Here is a 27,999-nt window from a genome sequence, read left to right as displayed (position 1 = left end):
TCCTCAAGGATGTTCCTGGAGCTGCCGGTGGTGGAGCAGAGAAGGGTGTTGGTGCAGGGTGAGGAGGTCATTGCCCACGTTGTTTGGCCTAACCTGACATGTCAGTGTTTACAACAATGGGGAAGGGTGGAAGTTCTTTGTTAGGCCTAGTGAACACTAACATCTTCTGTCTGGCTACAGGAATCATGCTGTTCTGGTGGCATACACAGAGCCAGCACATCCGCTAGTAGTTGTTGCATTTATTTTGAAATGGCACAAGTAATAGGATGAACTGAATCTGAGAATTGCACGACTAAATTGTAAAATTACCTTTACATCTGGCTCTCAAAGAAGCTACTTACCAGACAGAAAGTGTCCATTGATTGACCTCAAACAGCTAAATCTTGGTCTGTCTCCTCGCTCGGCCTCAGTGCAGGGCAGTTCCCCACCAGCCTCAGTATGGCCTGGTAGATTTGTAGAATGGCAGCCCAGCAGTTTATTGAAATGCCAGTTTGTCAATCCATTTATGGCAGCAACAGTCTATCTGAAGCAAATATGTCAAAAAATAAAAAAAAACAGGAATTTTCTTACTTTTGATCAACTCGATACTGTTATGTTAGCTACACGTTGTCATGTTTAGACGGCAGACGGTAGCCCTATAAATCAATCTCCCCATGTCCTAGAGACTGCGAATAATTAAAATAAGTTAAGATAATAACTGACAGGACTTGAGCACATTAATTCACACTAATAACAACAAATTAGGCCTAGTATATTGTGTAGCTTTTTAAAAACGCAATGGTCTCGTCACGAATGCGATTCGTGTATTTTTCTAATGCGCATCACGCTCTTGAGTCAGAAATTAATTGAACTATTGAGTCGGTTCTTCGAATCGATCAATTGAATCAAAAAGTAACCGCTAAATCGGTTTACCTTGCTGGCTGCGCTCTGTGAAGTTTCTGCAAATTATTTTTCCAAATAATCAGCAAACTTTCGACGGGACACAAAGATAACTTGATAAACATGTAAACACTCATTTATAGCGTGTATTTACATCGGATTAAATTCGGTGTTTTACATTTAGTGTTCTGATTTTGCATTTGCTAATTTTGCTTTACTTTACGATGTTCTGATCACTTCCGATAATTTTTTGTTGTGTGTTATATGACTTCAGACTGATAGATACCTAACGTTACCTTCCAGAAATTAATAGTTGTTTAACGTTAATCTAAAAATTAATGTCCTTTTTAACTCATTCGCATTCTTGAAGTGATTGCAAATTTAGCTTAGCCCGCAGCATTGCGCTCGTGAAACGTGTTTTTTCGCTTGTTGTTATATATTAAGAAATGTTTCCAAATTACTGAATTTTATTTCTCCACTGTACAACAGGGATCCCACTGAGTTGGTAATGGAGATGGGAACCCCCTCAGATCTGAGTGTCTCCATGCTCTCGCCATTATCAGACCTGCCAATCATAGATCCAGAACTGTGGCTAGACTCCAGGTCTGATTCAAGTAAGAAAAATAGCAAGTTTAATCTCTATGCTGTTCCAGTTTTTGTCTTTCTGGATATCCAAAAGAGAATCTTTTTTCTTTTCTCATTTTATACAGAAAGCAGAAAGACCTCCACATCATGCCCTTTAACCTCTGTCCGTCCTAACACAGAGGATGCTGAGCTGAGATCCAGTGTCTCTGTGAATAAGTGCCGTGTGTGCAGGAAAGAGTTTAAAACCAGCGGTGCACTTAAAACACACCTCTTGATCCACAGACATGAAGGCCCACATATCTGCAGCGTCTGTCAGAGAGCATTTAAAAACTATCATCAGCTGTAAGTATCACATGTGCTGGCATCTCAGTGATTCAGTTATGGTATTTTATTCTCTAGATCAGAGGGTTTTAAACACGAGTCCAGCAAAGGAGTGCTAGAGATGATTGAACAGTATATAAAAATAAGGTTTAAATTAATTAACTAAATAAACATGATTAAAAGAATATAAATAATATTAAAATAATAAAAAGCCATTGAAATAATTGAGTAATATGTTAGTACAGTACTATATACAACCCATGTGGCATTTACTATTTAGTGGATAGTGAATGAGTAAAGGATTAAGTGGTTTCGAGTGAGAATATTTATTAATGTATAATATACAGTAATGCCCATCATGCACGTCAGTTTATTACCTCGACAGGACGTTATAATAGACCTTAGCCGAGGCAGAATTTACATTGTTATTCCAAAACTGCATCGTTCTCGCATTTAAAGATGAAACGGAAATTGTGATAGTCTTTCCTTCCCTATTGTAACGTATATCCGAGTGAAAGAAATGTAGGGTGGGTCTTCATTTTGGAATCAATAGGATTGTTGTGGTGACAGGTTGTCAAATTTGATTTCTTTCTCTTTTTAACTGCTGTAATCAATCTCTATATTTTTCCTTCTTTTGGGAAAGTCGTGGAAACTCTTAACAGATTTTTTTCTTTTGCTATCGGAGCAAACTGGAATACAAAAATGTTATTTGCTGTCATCTCCCATTCACCGATACATAAGTTTACCCAACTATGACAAGTTCTGCTTCTGACAAACTGTGAAATGTGAAAAGGTCCATAAGGATTTGTTCAGTTTCACTAACCCCACCAAAAAATGAATACATTTTTATTTTGAATAAAAATATATAATTTTGAAAATTATTAATATTTTAAATTAAATGCGTTTGTTCCCCCCACAAAATCATGTTTGTTTGTTTTTTAAAAAGGAAATTTGTAACAAGTAACAATTTTCATAAATTCATGACCAAAATGATGGCATGCAATGCAAAACATTACTGATTGGTTAGTAGCTTCAACACCACAAGTTTAACATTATTTTGGCAACGAACGTTCATCAGTTCATCAATGTAGAATACACCACAGAAAATCAAATGTTTATGTCTGCAAGGTATAATAAAATAGATATACTCGCTCCTTTACTCGTTCACTTTTAACTTCATAGCAAATCTCACATGGCGTTGTAAAATAGATATACAATTCTTCAGTTGCGCAACAGATCCAAAACACTTTCACTCTAACCAGTGGGTCATCCCTATGTGCAGTATTGTGCAAAAGTCTTTGGCACGTTAGTATTTTCACCCTCAAAAATGGTTTAAGCCAGTTATTTATATCTTTTGCTCTAGTGTGTCAGTAGGACAACAGCCTTTGCTCCACACAAAGATCTGATCTCATTATCATCATCGAGTCCATCTGTGATTACATGAAGAAACAGAAAAAACTAAGACAGAGTAAATCCAGAAGAGGTGCAGCAACATCTCCAAGATGCTTGAAGGAACCTTCCTGCCAAGCTACAGTACTGTGAAAAGTTTTAGGCACTTGTGTTAAAATGCTTTAAAGCAGAGGTCACTAATAGGCGGACCGCGGTCCGGATCCGGACCCAGGCGCCGTTCTGTCCGGACCCGGACCAATAACCCATAAATTAGTAAGAATTATTGACTAGCAGCCCAGGAAAATCACAGACCAATAGCATGCGTTGTAAGTCAGCGAGAGATACACACACAGGAGAGACAAGACGAAAGAGAGACGACGTTTCACATGGCGTGCTCTAAAAAAAGAAAAGTGGACAGCGAAAACAGCTTTCAATCAGGAATGGACATATTCTTACATGTTCATTCTTACCATGGGCAGTGCAAAACCGGTATGTCTCGTATGTTCAGAGACTGTCGCGGTTATTAAAAGCGGCAATGTGAAGCGCCACTATGAGATAAAGCACAAATCTTTTGACCAAACATACCCACTTAAATCCGGACTGAGGGCACAGAAAATAAACGATCTAAAAGCCCAATATGATCGATCCAGCAGAATCCTAAAAAGGGAAAAAAGTGGGGAAGTGGGATATAAAAGGGATAGAAAGAGAAAAGGAGGTGTTAAAGCTGTTCAATTGTTAATATGTGTTGAGATTGTTTATTATAAAATGTGTTTAAACTTAAGATGTGAAAGGGAGTTACCTAAAAAGTAAAAGGGAAACTCAAGCTATACTTTTTATTTATTTTTTTCTAAAATTAAGCACTTTATTTTGAGAACCTCATTTTTCAAAAGCTCTCTGTTGTGTTTTATTTACTTATGATTTATTTTTAAATGCAGCCTTTATTTTATTTAAATTGATAATTTATTATTAGAGTACTTATTATTTATGATCCCAATAGTTCAATATATAAACTGACAATAAATATTGTTGAAATATTATTGAATTGTACTTTTTACTTTATTTGACAGTCGTCTATTGACTAGGCTACTTGCATATTTTCACACAACTATTAGGCTGTGGCACTGAATGATAACGCAAGTTAGTCATTGTAATGTTGCGGACCTTTGCTTAATGAAATTTTTTCTAACTGGACCTCTTAGAATTTTAATTGAATACCCCTGCTTTAAAGTGAGGATGCTTTCAAAAAATAAAGCCATATATAGATTTTATTTAACAGTTAACTTCTATTAACTAAATCAAATCAATATTTGGTGTGACCACCCTTTGTGTTTAAAACAGCTTTTGTCCTCAGTATACTTGCACATAGTTTTTCATGTAGCTTTGCGGGAAGGTTTCTTCAAGCGTCTTGGAAACATTGCTGCAGTTCTTCTGGATTTAGTCTGTCTCAGTTTTTTTCTGTTTCTTCATGTAATCCCAGATGGATTGATAATGGTGAGATCAGATCTCCCTGTGGATCATATCGCTGTTGTCCGACTCCTTGTGCATTTTCTGGATTATTATAATTAATGGCAAAATTAATGTTTAGAAATGTAAACTGATATTTACTAATGGCACACTAGAGCAAAAGATATAAAGAACTGGCTTAAAACCATTTTTGGGGGGTGAAAATACTAGCGTGCCCTAAAACTTTTGCACAGTGCTGTAAATTTACTGGATATTTCTTACACTGTCTGAAATAACTGATCCAATTTCATCACTTACAGAATGAGAGAGTGTACAGTTAGTCAAAGGTAAACAAATTTCAATTGCAGTGTTCACAAATCCTGTTTTCAGTGTCATTGTCTCCTTATTTCTCCATAGCACCTCCCACACGACGACCCACCACAAGAGGAAGACATATCACTGTACTCAATCTGGCTGCCACAAAACCTACAGTGACAAAAACTCCCTAAAACATCACTGTGCATCTCGACACGGAGTCCACTTCACGTCTCCTTCCTCCACCAGCTCCGCTTACAACTATGACCTGTTGGCCTCACCGTGGGAGCCTACGGTTAATCGTGCAGCGCGCGGCCTCTTCAGCACTCAATCAAAGCCTGTTTTAGCTCCTGTGATAAAAGAGCAAAGTTATTCTGGAAAACCCAAGCTTGGGTTGGGGTGCAATGCAGAAGACACCCATCACGCTCAGTTAAAACGATCAACGCACCAGGAAAGCTGGACTTTAGCAACTGCCAGTGAATCGTATAAGGTTGAGGAAAGCGCCAAGATGCTAAACTTCACCCAGTGGACTTTAGGTCTCGACGCTGTTGAAGCAAATCCTGTGGTTTCACAGAATCCATTTCATGTTCGTGGTTTGGAAACCAATCTTGATTTCCCTGAGTCTTACCCTGAGGAATGGAAAGAGATGCTTTCATTTCAGCCTAACAGAGAGGCAGCGACCTCCAGCGTGGGCTGCCCTACGAGGTCACCAGCTTCAGTCGGCCCCAAGAAGCATCGTCCAATCCTGCTGAAACACAGTCTGAAAGACCCCAAACCTCTGAACAAGTTAAAGCGACGCCACTCCTTTTCCAGTTTTACTCAACCTGCCTTATTATTCCCTGAACCGAAAAGTGATTTTGATTGTAACCTTCCTGATCCTGCACGTCCTTCTCCTCCTCATGCACCATTACCCAACAGCAGGAAGAGGAAGTCCTGCTCTAAGGACGTCTTGTCTGATGTCCCAGCTCCTCCACTGCCCGTTCCTCAGCCCAGTTGTCATAAACGTTCACGATCACGCTCTTCATACCTTGTTTCACCTAGTCAGGTGGCGCTTGCATCCTTCAGCACTTATCTAGGCAACCCATTTTTACAAAAGGTACACAGCATTCCACTTTTTTCTATATGTGATCCTTTTTTGAAGAAATAATCGATGTTTTGCATTTCATTATGCAGGAGTCCATTAGGAAATCAACAGGAGAGGAACCAAGCTCTGGTTGCAGGTTAGAAAATGAAGTGAAAGCAACATTTGTTAGATTTTATGGGTATTTCAACCAACTCTAATAACTTCACCCAAGAAGTTATTAGAGATCCATGTTCTGAAAGGGATAATTCACCTAAAAATGAAAATGTTCATGTCCCAAACCTGTATGACTTTCTTTCTTCTGTCAAACACATACGGAATACACTGTAAAAACTAATTAGTTCAGTTTACTTAATTAAATTGTGCAAACTCGTTGCCTCAATTTAAGTAAGCATAACGTAATTACATCAAGTTCTTCTTACTTAATCTATTACTTAAAGTTTTGTCAACTTAATTCTATCTGTGATCTGAGGAAGTGTGCTCCCAGAGTGCATTGCGGCATGAATAAATTAATTGCTTTGTTTTACCATTTTTGGCTTTATTTTACCATTAAAATTGTATTTACTATCGTTATTGGGGTTATACTGACAAGAGACAGCAAATAAAATTGCAATGGTCTAATTAATTAAATTAATTTCAAAAATACTTTTTACCATTGTTGTGGTTTGCATGCTGAATGTTGAAATCTGTGTGTGACAAGCAAAATTGCAAGATATTGTCAGAAATATAGAGGGATTATATCTACTCAATTAAAAGTTTATGCCATAAGTGTATGCAATTAAAGTGTAAAAAGATCATTATTAAACATGATAGTTATGTTATACATCATAAATACATTCATTAACAACATGGAAATAATTTAAGTTTAAATATATATAATATTTATTACTTCCCTTCCTTTGAAATCAAATAACTGTGATTTCATGTTGCATCACTGCATCAATTGGAAGAGAATCAGAATGATATAAATGAAATTCCAAGAGCCCAACCAAAGGGAACCCTAATCACAATAATGGTGAGAAATCTAAGGTTGATTTTAGGAAATCAATATGAATTTATGAAGTCAACTTATGTGACGTTCTCCCAAAATGTTTAGTTGTATTGACAATAACATTCAAGATGACTGAAAAATGAGCGTATGCAACTAAGAACGATGACTGCAGAAGTGGAAGAAATTAGTGAAAAGTCTATTAAGAATTGCCCCGCATCAAAAACCATTTGCCCCGCCTGCTTTTTTTTTTTTTTTTTTTTTTTTTTTTTTTTTGGCAGAATAGTACTCAAACCAGTCAAGTAATGTTTAATAGGGTTTTCTGAGTAATGAAGGCATAGCATGCAAACAGTACAGATTACTAATTTTTTTAAGTAAGTTCAACACATTATCAGAGATTAAGTAAAGTTAACTAAAGAATAGTTAGTAAGAACAATGTTAGATTTTACAGTGACAATTAAACATTAGTCCTTTGCTCACAGCTCTCATATGACATCTTTTCACCAATTAATTTAATTCCTTTCCAGCCAGTCATGATTACTGAGTAAGGATATTTAAAAATATATTTTATCCAAATAAATATTTTATGATATCAATATTATTATGCTTAATCTATATCTGAATAGTGCAAATTTAGAAATATATATATTATTATATACACTACTGTTCAAAAGGCTGGGGTCAGTAAGGTTTGTAAAATGTTTTTGAAAAATATCTTATGCTAATTCTGCATTTATTTAATCAAGATGCTTTAAAAACAGTAATATTGCAAATATTCGTACAATTTAAAGTAACTGTTTTTTGTTTGAAGATGTAATTTATTCCTGTGATCGAAGCTGAATTTTCAGCATCATTACTCCAGTCTTCAGTGTGACATGATCCCTCAGAAATCATTCTAATATGCTGCTGATTTGCTGTTCAAGAAACATTTCTGATTATTATCACATTATTATATTATTATTAAACGGTTGTGCTGCTTTATATTTTTGTGGAAAACTTGATATATTTTTTTCCAGGAATCTCTGATGAATAAAAAGTAAGAAAAAAATATATATATTGTAACATTATGTGTTTACTGTAATCTTGTTCAATTTAATGCAACCATGCTGAATAGAAATATTAATTGTTTTAAATTTAAAAAGTTTAAAGTTAAAGTTTAAAAATGTTTTAAACTTTCACACTAATTATATAGTGCTTTTTTGTCCGTTTTGGAGCTCGACAGCTGCTAGTCTCTATATGTGTTCGAAGTATGGAAAGAGCAGCATGAACATTTATGTTTTTTTTTGTGAAAGTAATTTTTGTGGAACTGTTCTGTTAAATAACTGCTGACGTTGCATTTTTTGTATATTTTCTTGCAGACCTAACACAAAGACTTATATTCTGAATCAGAAGGATATGATAAAATCACTGTAAGTTTTACTCTGGTTTGTTTCCTGCAGAACATATAAAAGAACTTCATCTGTACGCAGAGCTCAATCGCAGCCCTCATGTTCTCAAGAAGCTCATGTATCTGATGGAACAAAGGAGAAACATAATTCAGAGCCGTCTGCCTCAACGCTGGTGCTCACATTAATTCAAGTATAATTGTGAACTTAAAACATGAAAATAAGCACAATACTTACATTAACGTAATTTATCTTCTGTCACAGGATGAAGGACAGAAGGAGAATTCAGGACAAAAGCAAAAGTCCAAATGGACAAACCTGTCCCCACTGATCATGCCTGTGTCTGTCCCAGTCTCTGTGACAAACGTTTTAGACCCCCAAGCTTCCACACATCAAGTAATGATGTAGTAGATAACAACAAAATAACAATAAACAATGAATATCCTAAGTTGGCTTTTTTATCATCGCTCAGGGATAGTTTAAAAGGCGATCATGCACTAACCACTAAATATCTTCCATAGGCTGAGAGGTCACAAACTCATAAAGGTGAATCTAAGAGGTCTCGTTGTCTTGACACTTTAAAGCACCTGATCATCCCCAGTCCACCTCTGCCTTGCTCATCTTCACCACAGTGGGCCCATGATCAGGAAACCCAGGGTTTGCAGAGATGCCTTGGTTACCCCAGCCAGCTGCGCTCGCCAACATATCTGGCAGACCACCTGCTGAGCCCTCGGTTTCATCCCTACACCCCTCAGCCCATGCTGAGCCCTCTCCGTCCTGGGACAGGCCTCTACTCTAAAAGCCTGCCGCAGTATCAGCCATGCCCACCGCCACCCAGCACCCTCGGTTAGCACTAAACCTATGATTTCAGCTTTAGTTAGATTTTCTTTTTTTTGTTCCAACTTCTTGCCAAATAATTTTAACTTTGAAACCCTACAGATGGCGTCCCCTTCCCAATTGACAACACAGTCGTCAACATAAGGCCGTGAGTCACTCTACATCTGTATTGAAGACCTATTATGCTTTTTTTATATTTTCAACTTTCTAAATGTTACTGTTTCAGCATGAAAACTGTCTGCAAAGTTACAAAGCACAAAGTCACTCCGAAGGGATTCTCTGTATCAGTGCTCACTGTTTCTGAACTCCCTGAAACGCCTTGATTGTAGTCTTGAGTTTTCTTCAGGGAACATACGTTACAGTATTCCTCATTTAAATAATTCCCGCACAATGCATATGCAATATAAAGGGAGGGAGGTTAGAAGTGTGTTGTGTTGTGTTGTTGCCATTTACAAGAGACACTGTTTTTTCCACCCCGGATCTAACATGGTAATGATAAGGGGCATGACATTTCCGAAACATGTTTAAAGTGGTTGACCAATCACAACACACTGATCCAGCCGACCAATCAGTGCACATTGCACTTTTTGGAAAGAGGGGCTTCATAGAGGTAGTAGCTGAACAGGGGTGCATTTCCCAAAAGGATTGTTAGACAACTATTGTTGCATGCCGTAAAATATATATACATCTTTTTTTTATATATTTGACATTGTTGCAGCACCTTTCTTCGCAGTCTGTCAGTAATGCTCTGGGCTGCGTTTCCCAAAGCCAACTATGGACGCAAGTTCCGCCTTTACCAACACAATTCAATGGAACTTGCGTCCATAGTTGGCTTTGGGAAACGCAGCCCAGAGCATTACTGACAGACTGCGAAGAAAGGTGCTGTAACAATGTCAAATGTGTAAAAACAAATATGTATATATATTTTTTTAAACATTCAAGCATGAAAACCTATTTAATAATTACAAAATGTTACTTTTTATAATATAATACCAACCAACAGTTTGGGTACACTTGCCTGAATGATCTTAAAGACCTTTTGATCTAAAGGCTTTTGTTTAAATTCACCTTTGTTACTTGTATGGCTCAATATATACACACACATAGGAACATAGGTTCCACTGCTTCTCAATGTATATCAAAACAAAATATTGCACGTAATATCTAGTTATATTCAAAGTATCTAGTTTTTTAAAAAAAGGATTGGAATTAATTACCTAAATACAGAGGAAGATTCTACACAGTCTTATTTACACGACTGTCCATTTCCTTTCTATGTTAATTGCAGTACTGTTTGTCCCGTGTCCTTTAGGAGGATTAACGTGGGTTCGCGTTTTCAAGCAGAGATCCCCCCAGTGCGTGACACGCTCTACATACTTTATGAAGAACACCCTGCTCAGCTCGTCTGGACTCCTTGGAAAGACCTCTCTACCAACACAGAGACACAGCAAAGGGGTAAATACAGCTTTGTTTATATTACTTTTCAAAACTAGAACTGAAATAATCCAAAATATGTTTGTTTTTTTACCTCCTCAACAACTGTCTTAATGACTGTCTAAATGAGAAAGCCTATGTTAAGTGTGATTTCTAGGGTTGGACCCGAATATTCAAATATTTGAATATTCATTCGGTGGGTTGGTATTCGATTTGAAAATGTCACATTCGAATTTTTTTTTTTTTTTTTTTTTTTTGCACACCTGGCACCCCCCTCGAAACGGTTCTCATTCGCGCTTGAATATGTTTTACACTATAGAATCTGGTGAAATATAATACTTAACATACACTCACCTAAAGGATTATTAGGAACACCTGTTCAATTTCTCATTAAGGCAATTATCCAATCAACCAATCACATGGCAGTTGCTTCAATGCATTTAGGGGTGTGGTCCTGGTCAAGACAATCTCCTGAACTCCAAACTGAATGTCAGAATGGGAAAGAAAGGTGATTTAAGCAATTTTGAGCGTGGCGTGGTTGTTGGTGCCAGACGGGCCGGTCTGAGTATTTCACAATCTGCTCAGTTACTGGGATTTTCACGCACAAACATTTCTAGGGTTTACAAAGATTGGTGTGAAAAGGGAAAAACATCCAGTATGCGGCAGTCACAACACGCACAACCTTGAGGCGGATGGGCTACAACAGCAGCAGACCCCACCGGGTACCACTCATCTCCACTACAAATAGGAAAAAGAGGCTACAATTTGCAAGAGCTCACCAAAATTGGACAGTTGAAGACTGGAAAAATGTTGCCTGGTCTGATGAGTCTCGATTTCTGTTGAGACATTCAGATGGTGGAGTTAGAATTTGGCGTAAACAGAATGAGAACATGGATCCATCATGCCTTGTTACCACTGTGCAGCCTGGTGGTGGTGGTGTAATGGTGTGGGAAATGTTTTCTTAGCACACTTTAGGCCCCTTAGTGCCAATTTGGCATCGTTAAAATGCCACGGCCTACCTGACCATGGTTTCTGACCATGTCCATCCCTTTATGGCCACCATGTACCCATCCTCTGATGGCTACTTCCAGCAGGATAATGCACCATGTCACAAAGGTCGAATCATTTCAAATTAGTTTCTTTAACATGACAATGAGTTCACTGTACTAAAATGGTCCCCACAGTCACCAGATCTCAACCCAATAGAGCATCTTTGGGATGTGGTGGAACGGGAGCTTCGTGCCCTGGACGTGCATCCATCAAATCTCCATCAACTACAAGATGCGATCCTATCAATATGGGCCAACATTTCTAAAGAATGCTTTCAGCACCTTGTTGAATCAATGCCACGTAGAATTAAGGCAGTTCTGATGGCGAAAGGGGGTCAAACACAGTATTAGTATGGTGTTCCTAATAATCCTTTAGGGTAGTGTATAACATCGTTATAGCTACTTAATAAATATATTTGCTTCTTCTTGGACTACTAAAAGTGTTCCTGCAACGGGAGTATTCTCTGGCTAGAGCGCAGAACAGCAGAGTTTGTATGGACAGAAGTGCATGCCTGACCTTGTATTTTGGGTTAAGCTGCATAGCTTTGACATTGTGGAAAATAGAATAATAGAAATAAAATGTATTATACTTTTTACCCGTTATTATCAATCTAAATTAATCTACTGTGAAATATAGGAGAAATTTAGTTTTTCTATATTTAAATTCTGTTTTTATTTATTCAAATTTTGTTTTTATTTATTTAAATTTCGTTTTTATTTAAATCTGCCCTACTTTGTCAGTGAGAAAAATATTATAAGACTACCTTATTAAAAATATTGCATAAGTTAAAAGACCTGTGTGTGTGTGTGTGTGTGTGTGTGTGTGTGTGTGTGTGTGTGTGTGTGTGTGTGTGTGTGTGTGTGTGTGTGTGTGTGTGTGTGTGTGTGTGTGTGTGTGTGTGTGTGTGTGTGTGTGTGTTTTATATCTCTAGTGAGAAAAATTTTAGACTACCTTATTAAAAATATTGCTTAAGTTAACTGACTGTTCGGTTTTGTTGACGGGGAGTTATTGTTCAGTTTTGTTGACGGGGGGTCAATGCGCTTCAAGAGGCACACACGCACATTTGCACACACATGCAAGGTATCTCGCTCTCTCCCTCTCTGTCGTGCGCGAGCTACACGGTTTGAAGCTTGCGTGCTCTAGATTCCGGGAGATTTGAACTAATTTGCGGGCATCAGGGAGCCGCTATCAATATGCAGGAGACTCCCGAAACTTCCGGGAGACTTGGGATCTCTGAGACATATAGAGATTCTGAAGCTTAGAATATTCTATGTTCATTACTACCGAAGCTTCGAAGCTCAAAAAATGGTATTCAGACCAGCCCTAGTGATTTCTAGTCCTGAAAAAAACTAAATTAATAGTCACCATAGGCATTTAATGTATATATTTTTTTGGTTGTCATGGGGTACACATTTTGAGTTTCTATTTTTTTTTAAATCCTTCTCCAGTAAATCATGAATAATTGAAAAAAGTCTCGAGGCCTTTCAGTATTGTTGTGGATAAAGGGGCCCAAAAGGTTGACTTGAGAACCACGGGTTTAGACACTGGGTGCCTCATGTATAAAACGTGCATATGCACGGATTTAATTTTAAAGTGTGCATACGTTAAAATCCGTGCTAACGTTCATATTTATAAAATATGAACGTTGGCGTCCAGGAAAGACTGGAGGACAGCCGGGAAAGACCGACTGACGGCAGGAAAGACTGCACCAGGGTTGGATGGGCAAATTACCCTCTCCACAGGTCCTCACACTGGGGACACCCTAACTAACTACAAGCACAAATAAAGAAAGACTCCCCGAAGGTCCACCGAGAGGTGGGATGGAAGATGGACCAAATAGGACGGATTACACGGAAAACGACTAACAAGCAAAGAATTCTGAGGAGCTGCAGCTGCGGATGGTTGAATGTGACAACTTACAGGGGCCTGCGGATACACCAAGGGAAGGCTAGATGCAGAGGGAAGGACCAAAGCCAAACTTGCTCTTCACAAGCAGGTCAGACAAGGAGAAGTCAGGCTGAGCACTGATTTCACCGTTGCGGATGGTCACAGGGAGGTGGAGCAGCCGCACCAGCAGCAGGCCCAAGGTCTACAACAGGCGCACACCCCAGGGTGTGAGCGTCATGCAGAGACACCCAGCAGCGACTACACAAGACAACAAAGGGAGAGACTACCCAGACGAGCTAAAGTCAAATGGCCAAAATCCATTGAAAAAGCCGCCAGGGAAAGCTTCGACCAAGACCTGCACACCATCCTTGAGAATTCGCTACGAGGAAGCACAATCACCAAGCTAAACCTTTTTGGCAGCATTGTTTATGGGGAGGGCAAAGAGACGTTTGGGGAGGTAATCCAGAGGAAGGACATCCCTAGGGAGGCGGGAAGGCGTGAGCAAGAGATTCACAAGCTCGTGAAGGAGAGGAGGCTGCATAGGAAGTCCTGACGAAAAGCAGATGAGAAGGAAAAGGAGGGTCTGAAAGCGCTCTGTGACCAGATCAGAAGCAGGCTTGCAACCCTGAGAAGGGCAGAGCGGATCCGGAAGCGAAGAGGCAAGAAAGAGAAGGAGCAACCGAGTTTCTTTCGGGGCCCTTTCAGATATGGCCGAAGCCTGTTGTAAGAGAAGAAGAGCGGGAGGCTGGAAGCCACCGAGCAGGAGCTTGAGGAACACATCAAGAACCAGCTAACTGACCAAGGAAAGAACAGCCCGCTTGGGTCGACAGGGCATGTGCCTCATCCTGCTGAGCCTGCCGCCGAATTTGACACGACACCAAGTCAAGCTAGTGGTAGATAGGGCTAGGTCGGCCTCTGCACCAGGTCCCAATGGTGTGCCCTACAAGGTTTATAACAACTGCCCCATGGTTAGGGCTGGGCGATATGGCCTAAAAAATAAATCCCTGATTTCTTCACAAAAAGTCCAATTTACGATTTAAATCGATTTTTTTTCCCTACTTAAAATCAATCTGCAGATGACAAAGAAATTGTTCAAAACAAGTTTTAACTTAATTTTGTTTTGATTTTCCCTTCTGGGATTTGATCTGGATTTCCCCCTTGGGGTTAAAATGCAATCAGAAACAACTAGCCAAAAAGACAAGATTTTTTTTTGCAGGCCCTGTAAACAGTGAAAATGTAACATAACATAACGTAAAATAACATAAAATAGGTGGTTTGAGATTGGGGGAATGTAAAAAAAAAAAAAAAATTGCATCACAAAAAACTTTCACAAAGATAGACTTTGACTATGGCTTAGATATAGTACATAGTCAGACTTCAGATAGACATCTTAATCAGACCGTTGCACAAAGCACTTAAGACTCTGGCTATCTTAAGTAGGACTACACTGCAATGCATTCTGGGTAAAATTAGACACTTTTCAAAACAAAAAACATGGCGGATCGAGTAAGCACATTCAACTGCTCGGTGCAGTTTACCCCAGCGGAAAATGTGTTTGTTGGAGGAGTATAACAGTTACAAGGACATTTTACTTAGGAAATTTAGCGGAGAATGTAGTAACAAGAAGAAATGTTTAATTTGGAAAAAGATTGCTACGACAGTTAACCCCTTACCAGTCGCCCCCCTTTTTGGCAATCGAGTGCAAAATGACATACCCATAATAAAATGGTTGTTGCTAAGGAGTCCTTCTGACTATACACAAAACCAAGGTATCATTTAAAAGCTAACACTTGACAGTTTACTGTGAAAAACTCAGAATTGCTCTAGCAATTACTAATAGAGAGATAAAGCAGCTCAAAAACAATGCACAATTTTTTTGAATGTAAAATTCGGGATCACCAGGGATCCCTGCGGCTCAAGGGGTTAACAGCTTTCGAGAGCAGGAGGGACGTGAGAGAGCGGTGCGAGGCCGGTGAGACGCACCAGTTTCGATTTTCAGCGTCGTTGCTCCTCCTTTTATGCTTCCGCTCCTCCGTGAGAGATGCGAGCCCGTTGCGTCTCACAGGTGACGTTCATTATCACTCACGCCACCGGTCTCGCGCCGTTCTCTCACGTCCCTCGTCCTCTTCCTGCTCCACAACAGCGTTAATCCGACCATTGAGCAGAGCGTTAAAGACGTACAGAAAATATACAAAAACATGGTACAAGATGCCAAAAAAAGAAATATTTAAGAGGAAATATCCTAAAAACCCTTTCCCTTCTCATAGCTCTCTCCATAACGTCGTCAGCAAACCACAAATTATGAGACATTTTCCCTTTTCTTTTGGCTGTTTGGTATGTAACTGTTTGTTACTGCTGGTTGCCAAGGTAACATAGAGTCTTAGACCTAAGTTAGCCTGGGGGTAAGGTGTCTAATTTTTTTGGTCTGAATTAAGTCAGTCTTTATTTTTGTGAAACAGTCTAACTTGCATTAGACTAGTCTATGAGCAAATTTTAGACTTGTCTAACACTATAGACCGGTCTGAAATAGCTTTGTGAAACCGGCCCCCGGTATAATGGCTTCCTGAGGTAAATGTTACTTATGTGACATTGCTCTCCAGCTGTTTTATGGACCTCTTTCCGCGGTTGAAAAACAGTGATTGATCGATTTTTATCACATTTCGGTAAGTTCAACTGTATCTTTCAAATTACCGGGTTATATTCGTGTTTATTTACTGTTAACTGGTATACTAGTAAAGAGTAACAGATGATCGGTTCACGTGCCGTTTGAACTGAGATCTGTCAGTGATCTGTCACGTTACATTTACAAGTGCCAAAATGGTATTTATTGTTTGAATTAAATTGACAGAATCTGAGAGCTGAGAATCTGTTTCATATCAATAGTAACCTTCTCTGTCTTGTCTGTCGGTGTCAGTGTCCTCTTTGCTTCGTGATTTTTCTCTGCGTCAGAAAATGGATGTGTGGCGCGAGAGTGTGTAAAAAGTGACAATTGCGTGTCTCTCATAGTGAATTTGTGAGAGTTGGAAGCCCTGCGAATAATGAGAGTAACGTGGAAGGCCCAGAACATCCCCTCAGAATGGAGCCGTGCAGTGACTTCATCCCAAAAGAACAAAATTCCTGCTACATCAACCAGTTTAGAGGCATTGCACTTCTAAACATGGAAGGGAAAATATTATTTTCTGTGGTGGCCAAGCGCTTAACCAACTACCTCCTGAACAACTGCTACATTGACACCAGTTGCCAGAAGGCAGGTGTCCCAGGGTTCCCCGGTTGTGTGGAACACTCAACCATGATCTGGGAGCAGATTCAGACAGCCAAGCAGGAAAAACAAGATCTCCATGTAGTTTGGTTGGATCTAGAGAATGCCTATGGTTCCATTCCCCATCAGTTAATCACCTTTGCCCTGGAATTCATCACATACCACCCAGCATTCGGAACCTCATCTCCAATTACTTCAGCAGCTTTACTGTTTGCTACACAACACAGATGGCAATGTCAGGATCCCACCACCTACAGAAAGGCATCGCAATGGTTTGCTCAGTCTCTCCCATCCTCTTCACAGCAGCCTTTGAAATCATTCTCATTGGTAGGAGACAGATGGTCCGAGGGGTGAGAGGACAGTCAGGCCAACGACTGCCATTCCTGCGAAGTTACATGGATAACGTAACCATCCTTCATTAAACAGCAGCCTGTACCAGCCGGCTAATAAAGAGGTTTGAAGAACTCCTTAGTTGGGCCAAGATGAGGATAAAACCTGCTAAGTCCAGGAGTCTCTCCATACCCAAAGGAGCCAGAAATTATCACATCTTTTCCACAGTGAACAGTGAGAAGATCCCAATTCTAGCAGAACAACCCGTCCGGAGCCTTGGGAAACTGTATACACCCGACTTGTCAGATAAGCATATGGCTAATACAGTAATGTTACAACTCACCAAAGGTCTGACACGGATCGACAAGAGCCATCTTCTGGGTAAATTCAAGATCTGGTGCTACCAATTCACCTTACATAGGCGGCTAATGTGGCCTCTCTAGATGTGTGAGATCACCACCTCCACTGTGCAGAAGATGGACTCAAAAGCCAACAGCTATACCAGGAAGTGGCTGGGCTTACAGCGAAGCCTCTCCAGCGTTGGCCTGTTTGGGAGGAATGCACTTCAACTGCCACTGAGGTCAATCTTGCTGGGATACAGACAGGAGAAGGTGAGGCTTGTTATTGAGCTGAGGGACTCCAAAGCCCCAGTCCAAACAGGTCGCAGGTAGAGGGGCAGAACTAGCAGTCGACCAGGCTAACAGCAGGCTAAAACACCAAGATATTGTTGGCAGGACACAGTCAGGGACAACTGGCCTAGAGTGGGGGACTGCTCCGTAGATGTGGTCCAAAGCCACAAGGAGAGGAAAGAGCTAGTGATTTCCAGGTGGTCAGGACAGAGGAGGAGAACTATCAGATCAAAGCCCTTAACCAACGCCACCAAGGACGCTGGACGACCTGGGAAGGAGTAATAAGCAGGACCGTAGGTTGGGCCGAAATGTGGAAGATCCCCCAAGCCAGGCTGAGTTTCCTCATAAGGTCCACCTATGATACCCTCCCAAGCCCCAGCAACCTCTGTCTGTGGTATGGCTCAGAGGAGAGCTGCCAACTTTGCAATACCCCAAATCTGAGCCTGTAGCACATCCTGTCAAGCTGCAAAACAGCACTGACCCTGGGTCGTACAGGTGGCGCCATGACCGAGTCCTGCGAAGGCTGGTGGAGATCCTGGAGGTACGCAGGGTGGAATTTGTGAGCCTACCAACAACATCAAGGCGGCCGGTCCAATTCGTCAGAGAGGGAGGAGGGGCCCCTAGCATCACACAGCCACATAGATCAACCCTGGCAGGCAGTTATGAGTGGAACCTGAGAGTGGACCTCGATCGGCAGATCAGGTTTCCAACAGAGATCACCACAACCAACCTTCGACCAGACATCATTCTCTGGTCTGCCACAGCCCGGGCAGTAATTTTGGTAGAGCTCACTGTCCCAAGGGAGGGAGGAATGGAGGCAGCCTTTGAGAGGAAAAAAGATCGGTACCATGACCTCACAGCCGAATGCAGAGAGGCTGGGTGGTCAGCTACCCGGTGGAAGTCGGCTGTAGGGGGTTCATGGGAGCATCCACCCAGCGCTTCCTGAAGAGCATGGGAGTCACCGGCCCCAAACTCAGAAAGGCGCTGAAAGACCTGGCTGAGGAGGCAGAGCAGGGAAGCTTTTGACTTTGGCTACGGAAGGACAGGTGTGGGAAAAGCAAGGGTCCTAGGGTCAGCTGCAGGAGGCATGAGATGCTCCACCACTGTGAGATGTTCCGGGATTAATGGAGTGAAGCATCAATGAAGGGTGGCTCCCAGCTGATGACCCTGCAGCTACCCGCAATGGCACCGTCGGAGGTGCGGCAAGCAGAAATGCTCAGCAGGCAGTCACTTGCCTGTGCTACCATCTATAAAAACGGTCTTTTTGACGTTTTCATCATGTCAAAGAATGATTTGGAAATTTATGCAAATCTAGTTGCTCGCAATTCTCAAGTAAATGATTTGGATGCTGACTGGTGCTCTTTTTTTTCTTTCCTTTTTTTTCTTCAAGGCTTGCACCTTGGAACCTATTTCATGGTTTGCGTTCTCGAGCCACCAGGTACTGTTTCTGTGCGAATGAGCGGGCCAGAGTGTCAAGGATTTTCTGTGTCGTGTAAGCGGCCCCTAAGTTAATAACTAATGACCTTTGCAACGGAAGTGAATCAATCAAAACTAACTTTAGCTGGACAGTAACTTTATTCTAGAGCTGCTGTAAAGCCAAAACAATCTCTGTTACTTTAATTTCCTATTATCACTGTAAAGCTGCTTTGAAACAGTCCATATTGTTAAAAGCACTATTTAAATGAAGGTGACTTGACTTGACTCTTTTATATGTTAATGACATTAGGCGTTTACAAAGCAGAGATCTGAAACCATTCAGCGGCGCACAATTTCAAGATCATTTGCAATTTATAAATATTTCTTCTGGAAGAGAGACAGACACACATTTTTTGTGTGCATACGTTCGTTCTCGGAACATTTGAGAAATGATTGTAAGATAAGATGTAGGACGGTTTCTGCGCAAATTTTTTTAAATGAGGCCCAACATGAACCATGTTTTTCCAAAATTATAATTGAACCTTGTGAAATGTTTTTTTTGTCTTTTAGCATGTGCAAAAGGTTAAAACTGATCACGCGTCCTTTTTGTGCTTCAGTCACAGAGCTTATAGACATGTGTTGTTCCAGTGTGTTACCAGGAGGAGGCACCAACATCGAACTCGCTCTCCACTGCCTTCATGATGTCCAAGGAAACATAATGGTGAGCTTATTCATTACACTGAGAGTTTTATTCACAGATCTTTAATACATTATTCAACTTTCAGGCAGCACTGGATTTACTGCTAATGAGAGGAGATTATCGGACCTCCTGGCATCCTCTGAATGATTACCACTACCCAGGTACAAGCTATTAATACACATATACATCATGGGTGTCCAGTCCAGTTCCTGCAGGGTCACGTTCTAGCAGAGTTTTACTCCAACCGTAATTAAACACACCTGAAACAACTAATCAAGGTCATCAGGATTGATAGATACTTCCAGGCAGGCTTGTTGTAGTTAAACTCTGTAGGGAAATGGTTCTCCAGGAGGACTCCCGTGAAATACTGTACATAAAACTCATAAGTCCTTCATAAACTTGATGTCGCTCATTTTAATTGGCAGGGTCAGACCAGTGGACTGCTCAAGAGATGAAAGTGTTCAAGAAAGCTCTGGTTGACCATGACAAGGACTTTCAACAGATTCATAATGTGGTATGAAATTCAGAGTTCAGAAAAGAAGTCATTCCTAAATTAGTGCAAGACCCTACCCCATATCTCTGTGACATTCTGGTCTTTAGATTAAACCTAGCCTAAGTCCCTTTCTCAATGTCAATCTATGGAATTTCCATACTTTCCTGTATACTGTCAGGAAATCCCAAGTTTAATAGGTTATAAAAGTCATGGCACAACCTTCCTCAAATTTGATGTATCATGCACATCCGTAATACAAATGATGATGGACGAGTAGCATAATGATACTTCGGGTTTGTTTGGTGTAGGAATGAGTCATAAAATCCATAAAAAGTTCTATCATTTCAAAGTCAGTGCCCCTATTGTGCTATTTTAAAGGTTCCTAATTTTGTTTTGGAGGTCTCCTACAATAGGTTTATATGCATCTAAGGTCAAAAAAATATTTAGATTTTCTCACAATATAGATTGCACATAACCTCATTTCTCAGATTCTGAAAATAGTTGATAATTTCAGTCTCTCCAAACCCTCCTTTCCGTGAGTCTACTCTGCTCTGATTGGTCCGATGGCCCAATCTGTTGTGATTGGTCTACCGCTTACAGCATGCGTCGGAAACGAAACAACCATTACCATATATCTGAATTTCATCTCCAGAGGCTTCGTCAGCGCTTGATACACAGTGATACGAACAGTAACTATTTTGTTGTTTTTTTACATATCAATTCCAGCACAAGTCAGCTACAACTAGTGTTTGAGGGTCAAAGGAGACTTTGTTTGCAGACAGCCAATAGGCTGACCATAGGCTGACATTGTGCAAATTTTTTAGTTACGTAGGTATGTAACAGGAAGTGAGACTAGAACTTTATTGTCGGGGAGGATTTAGCATCATGGCGAACAGGAAAAAGTAATCTACTACTCAACTGCTTTTACTACCCTGTGTTTATATTCACACTCTTGTATTTAGGCTTCAAAATTCATAAAAGTTATGCTCATTTGTGAAGATTATCTTGATGAACAAAACCTGCAAGAATAAAACTTTTGTTGGTCACAGGGCTTATTTTATGCAGTAATCCAAAAGCTAAGGGAAAAATCCTATTTTTGTCGAGGGAACTAGGGTGATGCTAACTTCCGTGTTGGCCTAGAGAAATACATCATCCCCGCAGCACTCTATTGCCTTGAAAGGATAGTTCAGCCCAAAATGAAAATTCTGTCGTAATTTACTTGCCCTCAGGTTGTTCCAAACCTGAATTAATTTCTTTCTTCTGCTGAACAAAAAAGAAGATATTTTGAAGAATGTCGGTAATTAAACAGTTAATGGGCCTCATTGACTTCCGTGGTATTCCATCATTGGCGTCCATAAACTGTTTGGTTACCGACTTTCTTAAAAATATCATCTTTTGTGTTCAGCAGAAGAAAGAAATTCATACAGGTTTGGAAAACTGGGTGAGCTTACCCTTTAATAAATGTCTCTAAATACTAAATTGATGTTTGTTTTTAAGTTGCAGACAAAATCAATAGCTCAGTGTGTAGAGTATTACTATAACATGAAGAAGCTGAAAAAGTTAAAGCAACGTGGTCGAGCTGTCAATAAAAAGGATGGATGTGGAGAGAATGCTGTATGTTTCATTTCAGTACATGAACACATTATTAGTTATTACATTTCCATATACATCATCTAAATAGATGATAGTGGAATTTGTCTTCATTTACTATTTCCCTCATTACTAATATTTTCTAGAAGGTGTTCAATTGCTTCCAAGTAAACCAACATGACCAGACAGACGGAAACGTGTGACAGAAGACAACAGCTGCTGAGGGCAAGGTGTGTGCAAGGTTAGAGACACTACATCCTAAAGCACATGTTAAGCTAATTATAATACATATATGACCCTATCCTGTCACTCTTAGGGCATTTTCACACCTGGCTCTTATGGTGCGTTTTCTCCCTTAGTTCGGTTCATTTGGGCATATATGAATTTAGCAATTCCACCTGGATTCACACCAAAATAATCGCCTCGAGATCGCCTGAACGAGGTGGTATCGATCCGATTGAAAACAAACTGGAGCGGTTCGGTTGAGGCGAGAAAACAATCCGACCCAATAATCCAAGCGGTATCATAATTCATAACAAGAAATGTGTTATGCAAGGAATAATTGATGACGGACTGTTGAATTATTAGAAATAATGAACACTCGAAGTGGTAATGCACCCAGGGTTCCTACGGGTCCTTGAAAGTTTGTGAATCTGGGGGGGAACAAATCAAGGCCCTGGAAAGGTTTTGAAAATAAACATGCATAGATACAGGTCCTTGAAAGTGCTTGAATTTATTTTGTGCAAGAAATTTTCTGGAAAAAATTCCACATTATTCCATCCGGTCCGCTAATGTGTTATTTCGCCAACACTTCGTGGCCTATGTATACTAGCTTGCTTGATTTACGTTAGTTACGCGCATTTTACGCGTTACATTAAGTGTTTCCCGCGTGAGGTACTTTGTGTTGAACGTTACCATAACACTCACAAAACTACTACGATGGTACCTCAGCATTTGTTGTTGGACAGAACAAATGTGTCTCCACATTAAGTCCTTGAATTTAGTGGTATTGGACCTGGAAAGTCCTTGAATTTGAAGTTAACCAAGGTGTGGGAACCTTGTGCACCGTTACACCTCGGGTGCACAGTATTTTTTAATAATAAATTGGCCCGGAGTCAATGATTCTGCTAATACTACCGTTACCACAACTCAAAACATTGTTCAGATGATGTATTTCAAGACATTTGGCAGGTTTTGTCCTTAAAACGTGTTTGGGACTAATTTATTACGCATCTAATGCCAAAATGATATTTTAGAGCTAGTTACAGAGGCTTGAGCCATTGATAGCAGACTAATGCAGTTATTAGATGGAGAGAGATTAACGTAGACTCAATGTATTCCGGACATCACGGTATTCCGGACACTTGACCTTTTCCCGCAAATTCTATAAATAAAAACTTCCAGGTCATGTCATTATATATATCTGTGTCATCTTTGCCTCCTCCTCTTTCGATTCCGACCAACGGACCAACTTTTGTTTCCAGAGCCAGTCGTTTCAAAGAAATCAACGTGAGTTTCTAACGTACACCAATGATTGTTCAGAAAATGGCGGGGGGAAGGTTTTCCAGCAGGACGAAAGGAAGAGGGGAGAAGCATACTTCCGCAGAAAACGGCTCTTAAAACATGTTCACCCACCAGAAAATGACAAAAAAAAACATTCTTATGGTCTTATAAAATAACTATGAGTTACAATTTGCAAATATTTGTACTTTTTTAAAGGGATATACACGTTCAATGAGGCACTTTGTCCGACATGAATTTGAGCGGCAGCGGCACATCACTGCACCCTCATTAAAACATCTCAAGTTAAATTAACGTTAATGGTAAATGCTGTTTTAAAGGTCATTTCAACACATCTGTGTAATTTCACGTTATCTGGTTAACGTTAGGACAGCACGCATTGTAATAACATGCAATTTAACAACATTTCAAGCCATTAAGTTATGTTTAAGTTACTTATAAGCCATAAAAGTAATAATCATCATTTCTATGACATTAAAGCTACGTTCACACCGCCAGCGACTTTGTCGCTGTATGTCGCTAGGCTCTGTACTGTGAAGTCGCTTGTGGGCGTTCGTAGTGCTGTCGCTCTAATGTTATTGGTAGACTGCACATCTGGCCATATCTATACAAAATACCATCACAAGTGATATATACAACTATACAATTTTAATTTGACTAGGAATTAGGCTCAAAGAAACAGTATATGCTGCTTTTTATATTACCACAGCAGTGTTCAGTGGATCAAATAATTTACTAGATTAACGATCGATCAATCAACAAATTAAACTCACTCATACTGTCATAAATTACTAAAACGTCATTCGAATTTGACAAATAATCAATTTTCTTGTCCCTAATAGTCAACACAATGCAGGGGAAACTGTAAAATGAACTGCAGGAGTACTAAACTTGCATCATAAAATTACACCACTCGAACTATAAATGTATGAATTAAACTCACTGAGACTGTCGACAGTTTCTTTTCCATGCATCATTTTACTATATCCATATGTGGTTACAGTCAAATCATATAAAACCGTGAAATCATCCTCGAACTCTTCTGTCTTCCGTGCACTCGAGACGGTGACGTAAGCTCCACTGAAAAGGCTTCTTTCCTATTGGTTGTCGCTCGCGAAAATCGCTTCTCATTTGCATAAAGTTGAAATTTCTCAACTTTAGTCGCTTGTCTCTTGTCGCTTGACACGCCCACATTCTGTCGCCAACGGTCGATGTCGCTCGTGTCGCCGGAAGTCGCCAGCGCTCCATTTAAATGAATGGGATCATGTCGCTGCGTGTCGCTGGCGGTGTGAACGGGGCTTAAGTTATTTGAGGACCGAATAAAAAATTAATCTAGACTTCATTTTATAAAAGGAACTTTTAATAACATGAAAAATATGAACACCAAAAAAAAAGAACTATATACATTTAAGGTTAAAGTTAGGTTTCCTCCTCTTCCTGGTCCTGGCCTCTCTCCCGGCCTCTCTCCCCATCTGTTAAATCTGAATGTGGGCCTCATCCAAATAGGGCCCTTACCCTGGAGGAAGAAGAATGTTTAGTAAATTATATTGTTTGGATGGCAGATCATGGTTTTCCCCTAACAAGAACCATTGTCAAGTTTCTTGCCCTGGAAATAATTAAAGAAAGCAGCCGGAAGACTCTGGTCAACCTGGAGACGGGGTTGAGTGACAACTGGTGGGTCCGCTTCAAAGCTCGCCACCCGGACACCGGACTCGCTTGATAGGGCGAGGGTCCTTGCTGCAACACCTGAGGGAATAGATAATTTTTTCATGTTACTTGTGAAAAATTATTAACCTCCACAGTCTGCATGACAAACCTCATCAGCTGTGGAACTGTGATGAGACAGGCTTTGGAGATAAGCAAAGGTCGAAGGAGAAGTGATCTGCCAGAAGGGAAAGCGCCACATCTACCGGCAGCAGACGACCACCAAGGAGCACATCACTGTGCACGTAGCAGTTAGTGCAGCTGGTAAAGTGTCCCTCCCTTTATCATATATACCCACTGCCTTCCCAGTGTGGCGTTAGCCTTCGGTGGGCCAGAAAATAGCCTTTACGGCTATGCGGACAAAGGCTACATGACGGCAGAGCTGTTTTTGAAATGGTTGGACCATTTCATAAAGTATGCCCCTCCTGCACGCCCTCTGGTACTTATAATGGACCAGCATGAAACCCACTGTGGCCGTCAAATAATAGACGTCTGCAGGGAAAACCAAATAGAAATTCTCCTCCTACCCCCCCACACAACCCACATGCTGCAGCCACTGGACATTAGTGTTTTCAACCCTGGGTTGAAAGGGAGTTGACACGCGAGGGAGTGTTCAGCACCCTGGCCAGTCGCATGGGCCTGGTGAGAGGAGACATGGAGGTGGGCAAGAAGCACTTCTCCTCTGTGCTGAAACATGCATATAAAAAGGTCCCTCCTCTCCGCAGAGGAGGGAGCAGCGGCCGCAGAGGAGGGAGCAGCGGCCGGAGAGGAGGGAGCTGCGGCCGGAGAGGAGGGAGCAGCGGCCGCAGAGGAGGGAGCGGCTTCTTCCTCCTCTGCTGTGCCCACCTGCTCCACTTCACCTGTCTGCCCTACTTGTAACAGAACTGCAAAAAATCCCTTGGTGGAAATTGACCTCATTCCACAATATTTAGCAGACATCCTGGTCACACCCACCTTTGGCCAGAGAGCGGAAGGGATACGGCGTCACTGCAAGCCCGAGTGAGTACAAGTGACGATTATGTGGCACACCTTGGCAAGCTGGAGGCCAAAGAAAAAGAAGAGGAGAAGAAGAAAAGGAAGGAGCAACAGAGCTAGACAGGCTAAGGTAGCAAAAAGAGGAGCGCCTGCAATGGACGATGGCAGATACTGTTCAATCTGCAAAAGCACCTTGCCACCAGGGTCCAATGCAGAGGTGGATGAGTGGATCCAGTGAGACCTCTGCCAGTTGTGGTTCCACATGGCGTGTGTGGACGCAGACACTGTCCCTGATGGAGAGTGGCTGTGTGGTGTCACTATGTAAATAGATATAGATAGATATATAGATATAGATAGATATTCAGATATATAGATAGATAGATAGATAGATAGATAGATAGATAGATAGATAGATAGATAGATACGGACATTATATATATATATAATAGAAGTCATCAATAATATAAATAGTTCGTTTCAGATAAAATAGTTTATACACACATTATTATTATTATTATTATTATTAACGTTATCCATCGTCATAATCATCATCATACATTCACACAACACTATAATTTCTATATGTACATGTCAGTCATTATAAATTGTTATTGTTAAAATTAAGTTATGGGTTAATTTAATTTGTGTTCGTTACGGTTTTTTTTAACGTCAATGATCAATTTTATGTGGGGAAATAAGTTCTTTTTTGTAATAATTTAATGATCAATAATTCGCCAAATAGGCAGAATTATGTTTATTTACGGGTAAATTAATCCTCCACATGGCATTACATGAGCAGTATTTCTAGCTATAACAATATACTAAGGTGATTTAAAATTCTTAAATATAAAGTTAACGTTAGAAGATAATGTTATCGACATCAGTTTTCAGTTGTGCACCACCATTTTGGACTGCCATGTGCTTCAGTGAGTATACAGTGAGTCTACGTTAGGCATGTATGAATTACCTGAGTCTGTGTGCGTCTCTCAACATGTTTGGCAGCAGCAACACTGTAGCACCAATAGTGAAACTGTACGTTTATTCAAAAGAGCCGTTATTACATCGCTAGTGACTAGTGAGAAATGTCATGTAGCTTTTAAGTTGCTAATTATACTGTTAAAATCATCAGACATGTTTCTGTGCGAGTGTGTGTCCGTACTGTATGTGTGTGCGTTTGAGTGCGAGAGAGTATGTGCTTTCGTACATACAATTTAATTTTGTGGCAAAAAACATGGAAACAATTTGATGTTTTTATCCTATTGTTTACTATATGTATTTGCTCGGTCAGTGTCGTTGTGGGTTGTGGTTCTGTAAGCTGTAAAGACCTTTGAAATAACTGAAATCTTTTGGCGAAGTGATATGGAACTGTAATGCAGTAAAGACCTGCCTGGAACTAGTTTAGATGTATCTATCAGTTAAGGGTAGTAATGATAGCTACATTCGTATTAATGTTTGCGTGTTTCATGACAGCTACAGATAAAGCCACAATAAGTATATAGAGCTTGTCAATCCATATATGGATAATGCAGAAGAATCTCTGACCAATAAGAGGACAGTTTTACCCACATTTGCATTCAATGAATAAATATTAGAAAACTTCAAAATGGCACATCAATTTTCACTTTACCTTTTAAATCCAACAGAGATCTGAAGAGCCAGAGATCCCCCTCAATCAGGATAGATACAAACTCCGGATGACAATGGGTACACAGTTCAGTGCTGAAGCCCAAAGTTAACTAAAGTCTGTTCAGTGTTTCAGAAGAATTCTGTGTGAAGTGCGGAATTGTG

At 40.3% G+C, this 27,999-nt stretch overlaps 1 protein-coding gene across 1 annotated transcript; it reads left to right on the top strand.

Annotated features, from left to right (window-relative positions):
- Window positions 1-27,987, top strand: znf541 (zinc finger protein 541). Its single transcript, XM_077206599.1, has 16 exons — window positions 1-58; window positions 1,369-1,493; window positions 1,590-1,806; window positions 5,035-6,028; window positions 6,106-6,152; window positions 8,441-8,561; window positions 8,651-8,782; window positions 8,908-9,232; window positions 9,326-9,371; window positions 10,536-10,678; window positions 19,846-19,949; window positions 20,014-20,089; window positions 20,354-20,442; window positions 21,919-22,035; window positions 22,158-22,241; window positions 27,855-27,987. The coding sequence occupies exons 2-15, from the start codon at window positions 1,388-1,390 to the stop codon at window positions 22,212-22,214; spliced, it is 2,574 nt and encodes an 857-aa protein (XP_077062714.1). The 5' UTR covers window positions 1-58; window positions 1,369-1,387; the 3' UTR covers window positions 22,215-22,241; window positions 27,855-27,987.
- The last annotated feature ends 12 nt before the right edge of the window (window positions 27,988-27,999 follow it).

Source organism: Siphateles boraxobius, unplaced genomic scaffold (assembly GCF_051911475.1).
Source record: "Siphateles boraxobius isolate OS27281-9 unplaced genomic scaffold, OSU_SipBor_1 56, whole genome shotgun sequence".
NCBI lineage: Eukaryota > Metazoa > Chordata > Actinopteri > Cypriniformes > Leuciscidae > Siphateles > Siphateles boraxobius.
Note: the sequence above shows the minus strand (reverse complement) of the source record. Positions and strands in the feature narration are given on the sequence as shown.